Below are 13,978 nucleotides of genomic sequence, written 5' to 3'. Positions count from 1 at the left end.
GCGCCACCCAAGCCGGTTCTGCAGCAACAGGGCGTCGCTGCAGGCACTCAGTGGTTCTGGTTGCATGGCTGATGCTCCACAAGGCATGAGCAGCATCCTTGTGGTGTTGGAAGGGTTCTCCCCAGCCCTGGGCAGCCAGGACCCCTGGGTGTGGCTGTAGCAGCTTTCTTGGCCACGCTGTGCAAAGGAAAGTGGTCTGCCATGGGTCCCCATGGCGCTGCAAAAACAGAGGTCTGAGCTCTGGGAATGATGGGGAGGCTACGGGGGAGGAGAAGATGGAAATAATGACTGAAACTTAGATAATAATTTTATTTATAGTCTAATGTGCAGACATGGCTGTTGCTGATGAGGCTACCAGTGACATAAATAAACTCAAGCAGAAGATGTAAGCAAGTGGATAAATGTAAAGGCATCTTTGGGCAGTGCCACGGATTTGGACATGGACCAAGAGAATTATTTCTGTCCCTTGCGATTCCAATGAAGAGCACAAAGGAGGTAATTAGCCCAGGATGCTCCGCATTGCTCTTTCCATCTTGCACACATTCATGCCCACCAAATGTGAAATGTTCGCCTTTTCCCCTCCAACATGATGGTTGTTGAACTTATTTTTAGTGTCATTTGATAAGCCTCCCTGCTCGCAGAGAGACATCCCACTGACCCAGCCACTGGTCATTGTCTATACCAGTTCCCATCAAAGCGGGCGCGCTTTGTCAGGTTTCGACTCGAATATCCATTCTGCCTCTGAAGTACAGTATCGAAAGTGACTGGATCATTTGAGCCTTTTTCTTCAGCTGCTCCCTCCTTCCTCCCCCACAGTGTTTCCGCTCACGCTAACATAATTTGGCATCGTCGACGTGACACGACACTGGTTTTTCTAAAAAATTATAATACATACATTGTCGATGTTTGGTGATGGCTGGCGCTCCCATAAATTGAATTTCCGAATTGATGGAAAGAGGTCTTTCCCACTGCGGAATCGTACCCAACGCTTGGCGCCCCCTCCGCCACTGAGGAACGCACATACAGTAATAGGTCATTCAATGTCAAAAGGCATAAAAAAGATGAGCAAAATCTTCACAGGCTGCTGCTTGCTGTTGCCTTTAATTATATTAATTAAACTTTGAAATTCTCATGCAAAGAGGGTTGCTGGCTTGTGACGCTGAAGAGCCCTTGGAGATTTGCGGGGGGAAAAAACCCTGAGATACCAGCTTAGTGGCTACTGCTTTTTTCAATCTAAAAAAAAAAATACACAAGCCTACAACTGCTAGGTATGTTTATAGATGATGATGTTTTATGCGCTACTGAACTGTGAATGCAGGAAAGGGGAAAAACCACCAGCCACAGTGTCAAGGTCTTGAAGCATCAGTCCCTCCAACTCGGCTCGAGAGCTCTGCTTACAAGCTGTCTTCCCGCTGAATAACGCTCTAGTAATTCCTTCCTGTCCCGGGTGCATAATGAAAGAAAGGTGTCTTCAAAAACTAAAGGGCAAAGTCTTGCTCGCTACCGATACCTCGAGGCATCCTGTCTACATTTTGTCATGCGTGTGCACTTTTCAGTGTTAGAGTGACAAGATTTCCAGTCAGAAGGTTCCCGTAAGGCACGACGGAGGGAGCTGGCAAGGGTTGGGGATCTGACATGGCTCTGAGGCACTTGGCTCTGTGCCTGCTTAGCCTGGTGGGAATTGTTATCCTGTGCCCGTGGCGAGTAGTCCCTGTGTAAATACCACGTGGCTCCACCGCAGCTGAGGAACGCTGCGTTGCCACTAAAAGCACATTGTGTCCTGAGAATCTGTAGTCCTTAAAAAAACAGCAAATAACAAAAAATAGAAAAGCATTCTCATCTTTGGTGTCTGTGCTGTCCCTTCGGTGTCGCACAGAGCCAGGCACACATGGTAGTGCTGCTCTCCGGGGCACGGGCAGAGCACCAGTGCACGGCTGGAGTGCGGGCTCCCGGAGCAGGGATGCAGGAACCTCTGGAGCTTGGGCTGCAAGATGGTCCAAGGGATGTGAGGAAGGGCTCGGTTCTCTCAGCTGGGTAGGACAGTGGCAATGTGGCTGTCTCTCCTCCTGGTATCTGCTTCTTCTCCTCTACTGAGAGGGAACTCGGGTGAAGTTGATACAGCGGCCCTGAGGGAAGAGAGAAGCTGTTACTGGTGGAGGTTGCTGGATGCTAGAAGGAGGCTGTAATTGAAATTCAGATGTTTGGGAAAATAACAAACCCATGAAAAACCTTTTAAGAATTAATGGAAATTACCCAGAGTGAGGCACCACATTTGCCTTACAAATGCGTGCTCTAGGCAAGCACGAGGACACGGGCGACACATTCTGACACTCCCAGGCCTTCTGTGAGCATAATTCACAAATTCTGTCAAGCTGCAGTGAGCAAACCCAAACCTATCTGACCGTGGGGAGGGAAGAGCATGGGGAAGGCAGATCCTGCCCCCAGATCTCCCCTGAGCCAGGTCCTCATGCAGTGAGCGTGGATAGATGTGACTGTTAGTTAGCAGAGCTGCTGCTGATCTGAAACTGCATTTTATCAGCAGTAACCCTAGCTCTGCATCTACAGACTCTGTACTTAGGATCTGTAAATTGCTGTGCACAGAAGGGGGTTTCTTGTGATGCCATATCCATAAGGGGGTCCAGGTGAATCCTGATGGCTTTCAGTGTAGCTGAAATGAAACAAATCCAACAGCATAATCTAACCTTTTTTTATGCACTTGGAGCTCATTTGAATGCCTTAATTCCCACAGGGTCATGGGGTGTTGGAGTAGGGTGTGCTGCCTCAAAGCAGCTCTCTGGCACAGCAGCGATTCCTTCCCTTTGGTCATGGGCATCTGTCAAGGATGGTGCCACGTGAACAGTGCTGGCTTTGGAGCAGGCAGCACTGCTTGTGTTCTCAATCCTTATTTCTGCTTTAAGAGATGCACTGCTGGAGAGAAATTACTGCTTTCTGCTCAAACCTGGGAGATTATGGAATTGCCAAATTAAATTTGGGCTGGGTTTCATATTCCTGTCATTCATTTAGTTTGATATCCAGTTTTTCTGGGTAGCAAGGAGGGTGATGGCACACAGTTATCTGGCATCACTCAAGCAGGGCTTGGCTGGCATGAGAGGGGCAGTGTTCTCATCAGGGGGTTTCCTAATGTTTCATTCTGTTTCTGTCAGCTCTTTAAGAAATACAAAACAGGTGAAAAGGTGGGGACAGGAACCATAGGAACTTCTGGCTGCCACCATCTGTATTATACATGTAGAAGAGATGCAGAGATAAATCATGGACTCCTTTAGGCTGGAAAAGTTCTTAAGATCACCTAGTCCAACCATTCCTTCCTCACTGTCAAGGCCACCACCATGTCCCCAGGTGCCATATCCACATGGCTTTTCTGCCAGGGAGAGAGGAGAACCTTGAACAAGCACTGCCCTTTGTGATTCCCCACTCATCTCCCACATCTCTGCCCCCAACTCCTTTATTCCACAACTCATGGAGAAGGGAGGAGCAAGAGAAGTTGTGTGATCAGGCAGACTCTTCCCTGTGTCACTGGCAGGGAAAACGCCCTGAGCTGGGGAATCTCAGAGCCCTAAGAAACACCAGCTCTCCAAACACTGCCAGCACCAGACATGTAACATGTAATAACAAATAGACTGTCAGTTTAAGTGGGAAGTTCAACCATTTGCATTCTAGATTGGCAGACTGAGGCAGGCAGAAAAGAAAAGGTTGATGTTCACTTGTTAGGGGTTTATCACTTCAGATCAATATGAGCTGCAGGTTTTCATTACTAGAAACTCAGTGATGTGACCAACAGCACTGTCTCCTGCAAAGTGGTGTGGAGAAAAAGCTGCGGACTCATGCAAGGCCTTCCTCAAAAGGCATCCAAAATCTCCATGCAGCGATATCTGTGTCATCATTGAGACCAGCTTTTAGAAACAGATTATTAAATTGTTCTTCTGATTAATCTGACCTTTACAGAAAGAACTATTTACTTAAGTAGAAGCAGTATTTACTAAACATTAGTCTCACCAGTCTGGTTTTGGACGTCCCAATTAAAACATGTGTGTTCCATGTAACCCATGTCACCAACGCATTCTCATCCTGGTGGCATTACCAGGACACCCCCAATGTGGGGAAGTTACTGTTACACTCGCGTCCCTGTGCTCAATTAAATCATCAATCCAACCAATTTGAGTTCTGACGTACCATGCCTTGTAAATCACTGGCTCATAAACCTTAACAATACCAACATGTAGTCCGTATGAAATTGCACTAAATTAGAGGTTTAGCACGAGAGTAATTAAAAAATGAGTTATGCATTCTGTGATCTTTGCAGGGAATATAAGATCTGTCTCCATGTACCAGATCCAATAGGAAAAACCTCACCCTTCATGCTCACAGATGCACAGATGTACTGCAGAGGAAGAATGTAGCAGGTCTTGAACAGCAACAAAAACCAGGAAAAAGATCTATGGCAAGGGGGTTTACCTGAGAATGAATTATTTTCTATTACAACACAGCCATTTCTTTAGTTGTTGAATTCTTACTGAATCTAAGTTACAGGGCAAGGTGGAAATTCTCACAGGGCAAGGGATCTCAGCGAGTGGGTGCTCACACCAAACCCCAGGTTAGCACCTCACCTGGCAATGCCCAAAACAAGGCACCAGGAGGGGCCTGCCAGACCATCTCTCCCCTCTCATGTCCCTGTCCAAACCTGTAAGGCTCTGTGAACAGTGCTGGGGGGCAAGGGGGGAGGAGAGATCACTTCAGGACAGTGTCCAACCCTGGGCGTGGACTTAGCCATTGACAGTGGTGAGCCAGGTGTGACGAGCACTTTGGGGTGTCTGTGCGTGTGTGAGCAGACACATGGTGCTGTCCCACCATCCCAGCGGAATTCTGGGCTCCAGAAGGGGCAGGAGAACACTGTGTAGGCTCCTTTGGAGCCCTTCCAGTGTTCATCAGGAATTCAGAATGGGCAGGTGAAACAGACTGGATCTGGGGTGGGATGTCACCACACTGAGCCTGCAGGCTGAGGTGCTCTGCCTGGTCTCAGGTGCTTGTCCTTGCTTGTTTCCCTTAGCACGCTGGGCAGTTGTATCCGTGGGAAAAGTTTCCATGGGTGGCATTGCTGATGTGTTCAGCATCTGGCTCAGGACTAAGAAAACTGCTTTTCCCAGAGGAGCACCTGGCAGTGCTGTCCTGCCACAACAGTTGTTGCCCCGTGTGATACCCAGTGTCCTAAAAGCTTGGCTTCTCCTGGCCTTGGTGGACTGAGATCCCGGAACTGGTCTGCTCCCAACAGCTCCCCAGGGCAGCCTGCCCAGGCTGCTGCTGCAGTGTGGGTCAGCAGGCAAGAACCTGCTTTATCTGATTCTGCTTCTTCTCACATACACCCCGTGGCCCAGCCTGCACTTTGCCTCCCTCTAAGGACCAAAGTTGAGAGCAGTGGGTTCTTCCCTGCAGGCCTTGCACTCACAGACAGGACTGTGTGCACCTCTTCCTCTTTGGTAATGCAAGGCCATTTCCTGCTTTCCACACCTCTTCAGAACCATTACCTCCCCATCTCCTGTTCACTGGGATAACAAATGTATTCTGGACCTGCACACCCGTGTGCAATGGTGACAATAAAAGGGAATTCAGAGGGAGTAAAGCTGGGAGAGATTCAGACTGAGCACTGAGATGCCAGTGCCTGGCAGCACCTGCCTCAGAGTCCTGTTTCCTTGCAGAAGTGATGCTGGCACTTCCCCTGGGCAGTGGGAGCAGAACCAGAGTGGCTGTGCAGGGCCAAACCATGCTGTCTGACAGGGCCCCAGTGACCTCCCTGTTCCAGAGGTGACAGAAACACCATTACCTAGAGCTTGTGTCACCTGGCCCATCTGGGCACTAAAATCCCTCTGGCATTAAACCTGACTGCTCCTTTCTGGCTCCGCTGCCTGGCTTGTAGTTCAGTTACAACACTCAATCACCCCATAACACCCACTGACAAGTGTACAGCTGAAGGGATGTTTGAGGTTTTGGTTTGGTTTTTTTTGAGATCACTCTTTATTGTGAAGAAGGGCTGCTAACCCACCCTATCCTGTGCAGTTCTGAACAAGACCTCAGGGACTGGATGCTGGCATCATCTCTCTCCCACTTGCTCTTTGTCCCCCACAATGTGCTAATCCCTTGTCCCAGACCTCTGGAAAGCTCAGGGTGTTGTGGGCGTTTGAAAGTGGCTTCCCATCCTGGTGACACCAAGCTCAGGGCTGTGCTGCCGGGCTCTGAGCACTCAGACCTCCTCTGTGCCTGGGTGTGCAGCCACCAGCACGTGTGTCTGATGTCAGGCACATCCATTGCCAGTTCCTCCTGTCACCTGTGGCACAGCCCACACGCTGCCAGTCTGCAGGTGGCACCCCGAGCCCTGGTGTGGGAGCAGGACTTCCACTCCCAGAGAGCTGCCTCACAGCACGACCTGCTGCTTGGTGGATTGTTTGTCACACAATTCATCAGCAATAATTCCTCAGAGGAGTGCTCCTCAACTGGTGTTACTGCTGCAGGCTCCAGGATTCGTTCCTGGGGCTCCTTGAGGCAGCTTTTTCCCAGAATTCATGAATTGCTGGCTGAAACACCTGTGACAGAGCTGAGGGGAGCTCCGAGAACACCACAGGGTGAGCTCAAAGGCCTCCTAAAGTAACAACAATATCACAAAAAGAAACAAACGACAAATGAATGGTGCTATTTGGGCCCTAGCAAGAATTTGTTTTTTCACTTTAACAAATTCTGCCAAGAGCCTCAGAGGAAAGGGATATAACTTTGTGTATTTTCCTCAGATTTATGTAATGTAGCCTCTTTAGCATGTGTGCATGAACATCATGATCTTTCCCAGCAATCCCACAGTCCTCCAAAGGTCACAGGGTCTGGGGTTCAGGAACTGGTTTCACACGGGAACCCAAAAAAAGGCTGCATAGTTACAAGTACCTCACAGCCACCTTCCACCCCTTGGACCTGCTTTAGCTGAGAGAAAAAAAGGGCAGGAAGACAGGACTAAGCTGTTCTAAAAAGTCATTTCTATGTTTCGCACCTGATAAATGCTGTATTTCGGAGCACAGGCCAGCAAACCAAACCTGCCAGGGAAAGGTTCCAAAGAGGCAGTTTAAAGATAGTAGGTTGGAAGACTTTTATTTTTCAGTGCCTGTGATTTAGACGTGCATTTGGAGTACACACTGAGGAGGGCAGGGCATGTTTTTGTGTGAAATGCTGCTGTTGGCATGTGGGGTGGCTCATACCCACACTTGCTGCACGGATGGAACTGCACACGGCGCTGCTGCCCTGGGAGCCAAGGGTGTCTTTAATGCGCTGGTAACTTTGAGGAAATGCCATTAGAGCAGCTTTTCACCCATGAGTAGCACTTACTGGGGAACTGGGCACATGGACAAGTCAGCACAGTTGCTCCATCTTGGCAGTGCAGGTCAGGAGTGTATCCCTGTGGAACCTGGGTGTAGGGGCTCTGCAACTCTCTGCATTCTGTGGCACCCAGCGAGAGCCACCTGCACTCCGCTGTCTGCTGTGGACAAGGTGGAATGAAGGTGGCACAGGGCTGTGGGCAGGAGTAGACACGGAGCTGGCCTGAGCACTGGCCATCCTGCCCCATGGGTTTGGGTAGCGAGAAAGGGGAGGGATTTCTCTCCTTTGCCAAGTTTTCCGTGACTGCTGTATTCAGTTGTCCAGATAAACTCCTGCCTTGACCGAGAGTGGTTGTGACAAGCTGCCTCTCCCACGAGCTGGCCCTCCAGGGCTGGGAGGAGGGAGTGCCGAGCTGCTGAGCCGGCCCGTGGGCCTTGGGGGAGGATAAAACCGGCTGCCTTTGTAGCATCTGCTTCAAAAAGAGGTTGTGGCAAATATTTTATTCAGCAGAGCTGGAGGTCTCCTGTCTCTAGAGGGCAGGAGTTTGTTGTTTTCCTCATGCAAGGCAAGCACTGCTTATGCAAAAGGAAAGGAGTAGGAATGGCCTGCAGAGTCCCTGTTTTTCCAGCACGGATCCTTTGGAGCCAGAGCCCAGCTCACTCTCCCAGACCTTCGGCAGTGAGCCTCCCTTGCTCCCAGCACTGCTGCCTCCCTGAAGTACCCCCTGCCCTGGCAGGGACTGACCCTTTCCTGAAGGGCATGTTCTCCGCTCCATTGCAGGTGCCTGCCAATGGAGGGCTCTTCTCCTTCAGCTCTCCTTAGTCCTTGGAAGGCAGAGCGAGGCCACTGCACTGCCCGAGGGAAGGTGCTCTGTGTCCTGGCGCCGGCCCAGCGCAAACCTTGCCCGGCGCTGACACTCAGCCGCTCACCCACATGCTGCCAAAACCAGGACACATCTCCTGCCAGTTCCACAGTGACATGCAGCGCTGTCCCTGGGACAGCTCCCTCTCCTCCTATGGGACACTGAGGGGTCGGATTGTGATTCATGCTTCCAGGTGAAGCTCCAAGAGCCACACGTGCAGCACTGCAGCGTGTAGGGAAGAACAGGGGAGAGGTTTTCTATGAGATGTGTCTCAGCTCTTTGAGCTTTGAGCTGGGACAAATCCCTGCTGTGAATGGGGATCCCATTTATGTTATAGGGGGGCTTTCTAGACAGACTGACACCAGGCCTGATCTCTAGTGCCAGTTTCCTCATGTCAGTATCCTAAACAACTTCCTGAGTAATCTGCTACTACAGACGCATCACACTTCAAGTCTCGTAGAATCAAGAATTGGCCTGCTAAAACCATAAATTAGCAAATCCTAGTGCTTTGGGGCCTTTTTTATCTATGAGGAGAAAGAACACCAGGAATATGGAGTTCCTAGGGGTGGTACCTCTAAAGCACAAGTTTCCATTATTCTTCCCTCCTCCCCTCTGTGCAACCACTGTGAGAAGAAAGCAATTTATCCTTCACTGAAATCAGGCGTAGCAACAGATAAAACAGAACTGTCAGAAGACCCATTCTCTTTAAACTCCACTTCTGCTCTATCATGACCTCTCAGGCCACTCCTAAAATCCTTTTCCTTTAGGAATACTTCCCAGTGTCCTTTTCTTGATCAACTCTCTAACTTGGGCCTTTCTGAGGAGACTCTCCTCTTCAGGTGGCTCAGAGATTAAAGATCCAGGTGCTCTATGGCTTTAGGTGTGTTAATCATCCAGGCACGTGTTCTGAGCCCGTAACAGAGCAATGGCACAGCATGCAGATCCTGGCCCATGGATTACACAGCATCTGACTGGCATGTGGCAATTGCTTGTAAGGAGAGAAGGCAGCCCAGTTCTGTGGTATTTAGGACACTATGGAAATAATTTTAAGCTAGTTATCATACAATTACTATAACCAAAAAATCCACTCCAGAAATTCTGTGGGAAGATGTCAATCTGTTTGAAGCAGTAGGCAGGGTTTAAGTGGGGCCTCTTAGGAGGAAGACTAGCAAGGCTGAGGCAGGAGGGTGCAGCTCCAGAGGTTGTGCCCACTTGGCTGGGGCTGGCTCTGGCTCTGCAGATGGGAAGGGAGAGCCCAGCAGGACCTTCGTTCTGCACACACACTGCACGTGGCAGCCCTCTAGATGCCACTGTCACCCAGCTGTGAAGGATCCCTGGACTGTGCAGTGACAGGGTGCAGTCTGTCAGGCACTTGGTCCTGGCCCGCCAGGCTGGCCTGTCACACACAGTGCTGAGAGCCCCAAGCATGGGTGCGCTGGGTTATCCTCTCTTCCTGCCTTGGGAATGGGGCCTGGGAGTGGATGCTGCATTCCCTGAGATGTTTTTTCCTCATTAGAGGTCACTGCTATAGATCTGCCTATGGAGATGTCCCTGTTCTCCAGTAGTCAGGAAAGGTGTCCTGTGGAAACATAGTCAGGCTGAGTTCACTCCCTTCCCTGTGCATTTTTCCTAAATGTCCATTACCAGTGACTATGGGAAACAGGGATTTGGTGGGGTGTTTGTGTGCTCCAAGTGCTGAGGAGGGACACGGTATTTATGGAATTTATTCCATTGCTGCCGGATCCTGTTCAGATCCCCTGACTCCCATCCCCTCTGTGCCATGTTTCCTCTCAGAAGCTCTCCCAAAAAACATGGGAATCAGAGCAGACTGCTGAGTTTGTTCTGGTTTTCAGTTCCCACCTTTGCCTTTTTCCCTTTTTTCCTTCACTCAGTTTAATTTGTATAATGAGTGAGGGCTTTGGAGGGGCTTTGTTACACATAAACCCAGAGATGGTGGCATTAAGTGCATTTGCTAAATTAATAAAGAAATCTGCGCGTTTGCTGTAGGGTTCTGTTGTTGATTTGGGAACACTGAGCTCTTGCAAATCTCAGCTTTCACCTTGCCAATCCCCGTATCCCTCTAAGTGCACTGCAGTTCCTTGGAACCTGTGGGGGGTTGGTGCTGGCATCCCTTCACTAGATCACATTTATGCATTAGTGCCATCTGTGCCTGCTGCACCTTCTGTGAGCCAGCTCGGCCAAGTGACTGGCAGTTATCTGGGACTGCACACAAAAGGAGAGGGAAGAGAAAGGGGGAAGGAGGAAGAGTCAGTAGGGGTGGCACCTGAAGCTTCCTGTGTGCTGGTGGGTCTGGGGAGCACAGACCTGCACTGGGCTCCGTCCCTGCCACTGCTGAGTCCTTTCTCTCCAAACAACAGAAAATACCTGTCTCATGACATTCAAACCATTTCTCCCTGTCCTTGTGTTCTGGAAGAGACAGAGTGCTGGGACATGGGAAAAGAAGCTGCTGCAGTCTGGGGACAGCTTGGGGACAATGCTGGACTTTGCACCACGCGGTGTTTCCATCAGGCCAGGGCTGGGCCTGAGTGGTGCCGTGGTTCTGTGAGCACAGGGAGGGGCAGGAGGGAATGCAGGGGTGGCTGTGCTGTTTTATCCATCGGGGTCTCTGCTGGTAAAAAACCTCCTGTGTGAAATGGCCTCTCAGGAGTTCTCCCCGTCAGTAACAAGCCAGGGGAACGTTTGCTGCTGTTCCTGTGCGGGGAGCTGAACTGCTCCCAGCACCCAGGTCCATGTGGATGGTGTCTGGGCCCTTAGAGATCATGAACTCCCAGCTCAAACTTTGGATTGATCTGTCCTACACAGGCAGGTACAAAGTAAAAGAGCAGACAGAAATACAAATGCAAGACTTCTTATACTGAGCATAACTGTGTGCTAATAATTTAGAATTGAATTATCTGGCTTAGAAATTAATTAAATCATTGCAGTGTCAGTCTGTCCAGAAAAATAAGGTGCCTTACCCACCCTAACTTACATCAGAGGTGGTGAGCAGCCTCCTGAGCTGAGAACGCTTCCTGACAAGGCTGGGGAGTCATACCTTCCTCTCAAAGCAGGACTCACCTCTGTGTGTGCTTGGACACAGCCCAGAGTGAGGGAACTCTCCTTCTCATAACTGAGTTTATAAGTATTTACATATAATAGGTACATCTTTCTGAATTTTTTTTCTGAATGACCGTTTTCACACTGTGGAGTCTCTTCCACTTAGAATACAATACTTGGAATTCAAGATTTGCTTTTTCATTCTTTCCATATGTTCTGTGTTAAACATATGTATACTTTATATTTAAAAACTAGCAGCAGCAGACTGAAAAAAAATTGCCCACACCACACCACAAAAATATGCTTGTTTCATTATCCAAAGCTTCTGGGTTTATGTAGTTTTTTACCAGGCAGGGGGAAGCACCCTCGAGGCCAGTCTCAGAATGGGAAATAACACAGAGGAGCTGTGGAAAGAAGGAACATGTAGTTCTCACTAAAGCGTGGATAAGGCTGGCCAGGGTTTAGAGCTGTACACAGCCTGGTTGAGGTGGTGATGGAGATGTCAGCTTTGGAATTAAGGAAGGAAGCTCCTCCAGGTAATTCAGGAATTGGCCTTGAGTACTTGGGTAATACCTGGACTACCCTCTCCTGAGAAGCTGCACTGATGCAAAAGGAAAAGGAGCACATGTCCAGGTGTGCGGGTCCCTGCCCAGTGCCCTTCCCCTCCCGGGGGGCTGACCCAGATTTCCTGCTGGGCATGGAAGTGCAGAGGACTTGGCTTGGGGAACAACACACCTGGGCACAGCACAGGGCCAGGCCAGGATGGGCATCCACCCAGCAGCACGGAAACACCAAGGAACACACTCCCCACTGTTCGGTATCTGCCTGGCCTGGAAGGCTGGCTGGGGCTGGGGGGGCTGGAGGATGGCACTGCCAGGGACAGTGTGCAGGGACAGCATTCCCAGAGCCTGGGGCTGCTCCCAGGGCCCAGCCTGAGCCCTGGCTGCACTGGGCCATGAGGAAGGGCACAGTCAGATCTCCCCAAAGGATCTGTGCACCCTGCAGAGGGCCCTGACCCAGCTGGCACAGCACAACCCCCTCTCAGTGTCACTGGGAGCCTTGCTCTGAGCTGCCTCCTTGCCTGAGGAGACACTTGGGAATACCACCAGGAGGAGTTCAAGAGAGTTCTAAGGGATTTGACAAAAATTTGAATTATCCCACCTAGAGAGATTCAGGCTGCCTGAGGGCTCAGATTGGTTTGACCGGACAAAGAAAAGGAACAGCCCCCACAGAAATCCCTGTGTAAGAGCTGGGAAATGGCTGGGAACTGTTAACTGGAGGTGGAGTGTAGGAATGCCGTGATAAACGGTGAATTTGGGAAAGGTGGCAGATTTGTCACAGCTATTACGAGCCGAATGAAGCATGGTTGCTGTGACAACGTGGTGTTTGTTGTACACAGAAGTGCCGTGGGCTGCCCAGTGCTCTGCTCCCCCAGGTCTGGGCCTTCCCAGGACTCTTGGACTCACCGGCTGCGAGGCAGGAGGCAATGCCCCGGCGTCGTCCCGCTAGGAATGGATATTTTAAACTTTATGAAATCACTGATAATTTAGACCTTGTCTCTGGAATTACCTGGTAAATTACCACAGCAGCATTCAGGACTAAAAAGCAATGAGGTGTGCACAATTATCTTCCAAAGCTGCAGGCACACATGGACTGAAGCCTGAATTTAATTGCAACATGGGTAGATCGGTGCCTTATCTACATCCTTTCACTGATGAGCATGTCGACCCTTTGGAGCTGAAAGCACAACAGAACTAAAGCCTGCACTGGCAAATCAGAAACTTCTAAATAAAAATTCTCTGGCAGAAATGAAACACAGGTTCAATTATTGTAATTCATTGCGTATTTCAAATTATATTTTCAAACAGGTGTAGTTAAATTAGTAAAAATAGCTTTGTGAACTGTCCTCAAATGGTTTACATGGATTTAACTGCAGTTAATGAAGGGCTGATTGAAGTTAAATGATTTCTAAAATTTTTAAATGACCCACGGATGTTGTAAGGGGCCTTATACCAGCTGTAATAAAATTCAATCCAGCTGGTCTGTCCTTGGCCCTTGCAAGGCCTTACTGACATAAATGGCCCTTTTAAACCCACTTTGCTTGTGTAAAACCCCCTGGTTCTAATTGTACCTTCGTATGAACTAGAGGAGGTTTCAGGGTCTGTGAATTACGTCTGCCAAACAAGTACACAAATTCAAGCCCCTTTTTTCCTGGACTGATCCCAGGGCTCAGTTCACATAGGAAGGTGCATAAAATCCAGCAGTGTCATGCAACACTCCATTAGAATGTGTGAAATTTAAAGATATTGGGAAATACAGTTAGGAAATATACTTATAAAATCCAGCCAAACAATCAGGATAAAAAATTCAAAATTCAACAAACCAAATCCCAGCAGGAGCAGCTGGAATGTGGTCAGCCTCTGCACTGATTCCAGTCGGATTCCAGAGCAAAGTCTTTCTAAAGTAAAGGCTGTTCCAGCAGTGCTGCAGCCCTGCTACCACAATATTATAAATTAATGCCAGAGATGCCAAAAGGCCCCTTAAGTAGAAAATGTCAACATGCAGATGTTGAAGAGGAGATTCACAGGAGCACTGGGAGGCTCCAGGTACCTCTGGGACAGTTCCTGCCCCACAAAGACCTGGGAAAGCCTGAGCCCCAGCCCTGCCACAGCAGCTTTGCTGGTGGAACCT

At 49.5% G+C, this 13,978-nt stretch overlaps 1 protein-coding gene and 1 long non-coding RNA gene across 2 annotated transcripts in view; one reads left to right on the top strand and one right to left on the bottom strand.

Annotated features, from left to right (window-relative positions):
* LOC140684021 (uncharacterized) overlaps nucleotides 1-13,978 on the top strand; it is a 69,657-nt gene that overhangs the window by 40,333 nt on the left and 15,346 nt on the right. The window lies entirely within an intron of this gene.
* Nucleotides 290-13,978, bottom strand: part of ANTXR2 (ANTXR cell adhesion molecule 2) — a 77,476-nt gene continuing 63,787 nt past the window's right edge. Inside the window, exon 17 of the mRNA XM_012573262.5 lies at nucleotides 290-2,126. Within this exon, the coding sequence (XP_012428716.2) occupies nucleotides 2,088-2,126 (39 nt within the window). The 3' untranslated portion in view covers nucleotides 290-2,087. The remainder of the gene's footprint in view (nucleotides 2,127-13,978) is intronic.

The sequence above is a fragment of the Taeniopygia guttata genome, chromosome 4 (genome assembly GCF_048771995.1).
Source record: "Taeniopygia guttata chromosome 4, bTaeGut7.mat, whole genome shotgun sequence".
Classification (NCBI taxonomy): domain Eukaryota; kingdom Metazoa; phylum Chordata; class Aves; order Passeriformes; family Estrildidae; genus Taeniopygia; species Taeniopygia guttata.
The sequence above is the reverse complement of the archived record's forward strand: the minus strand, read 5'-3'. Positions and strand labels throughout refer to the sequence as shown.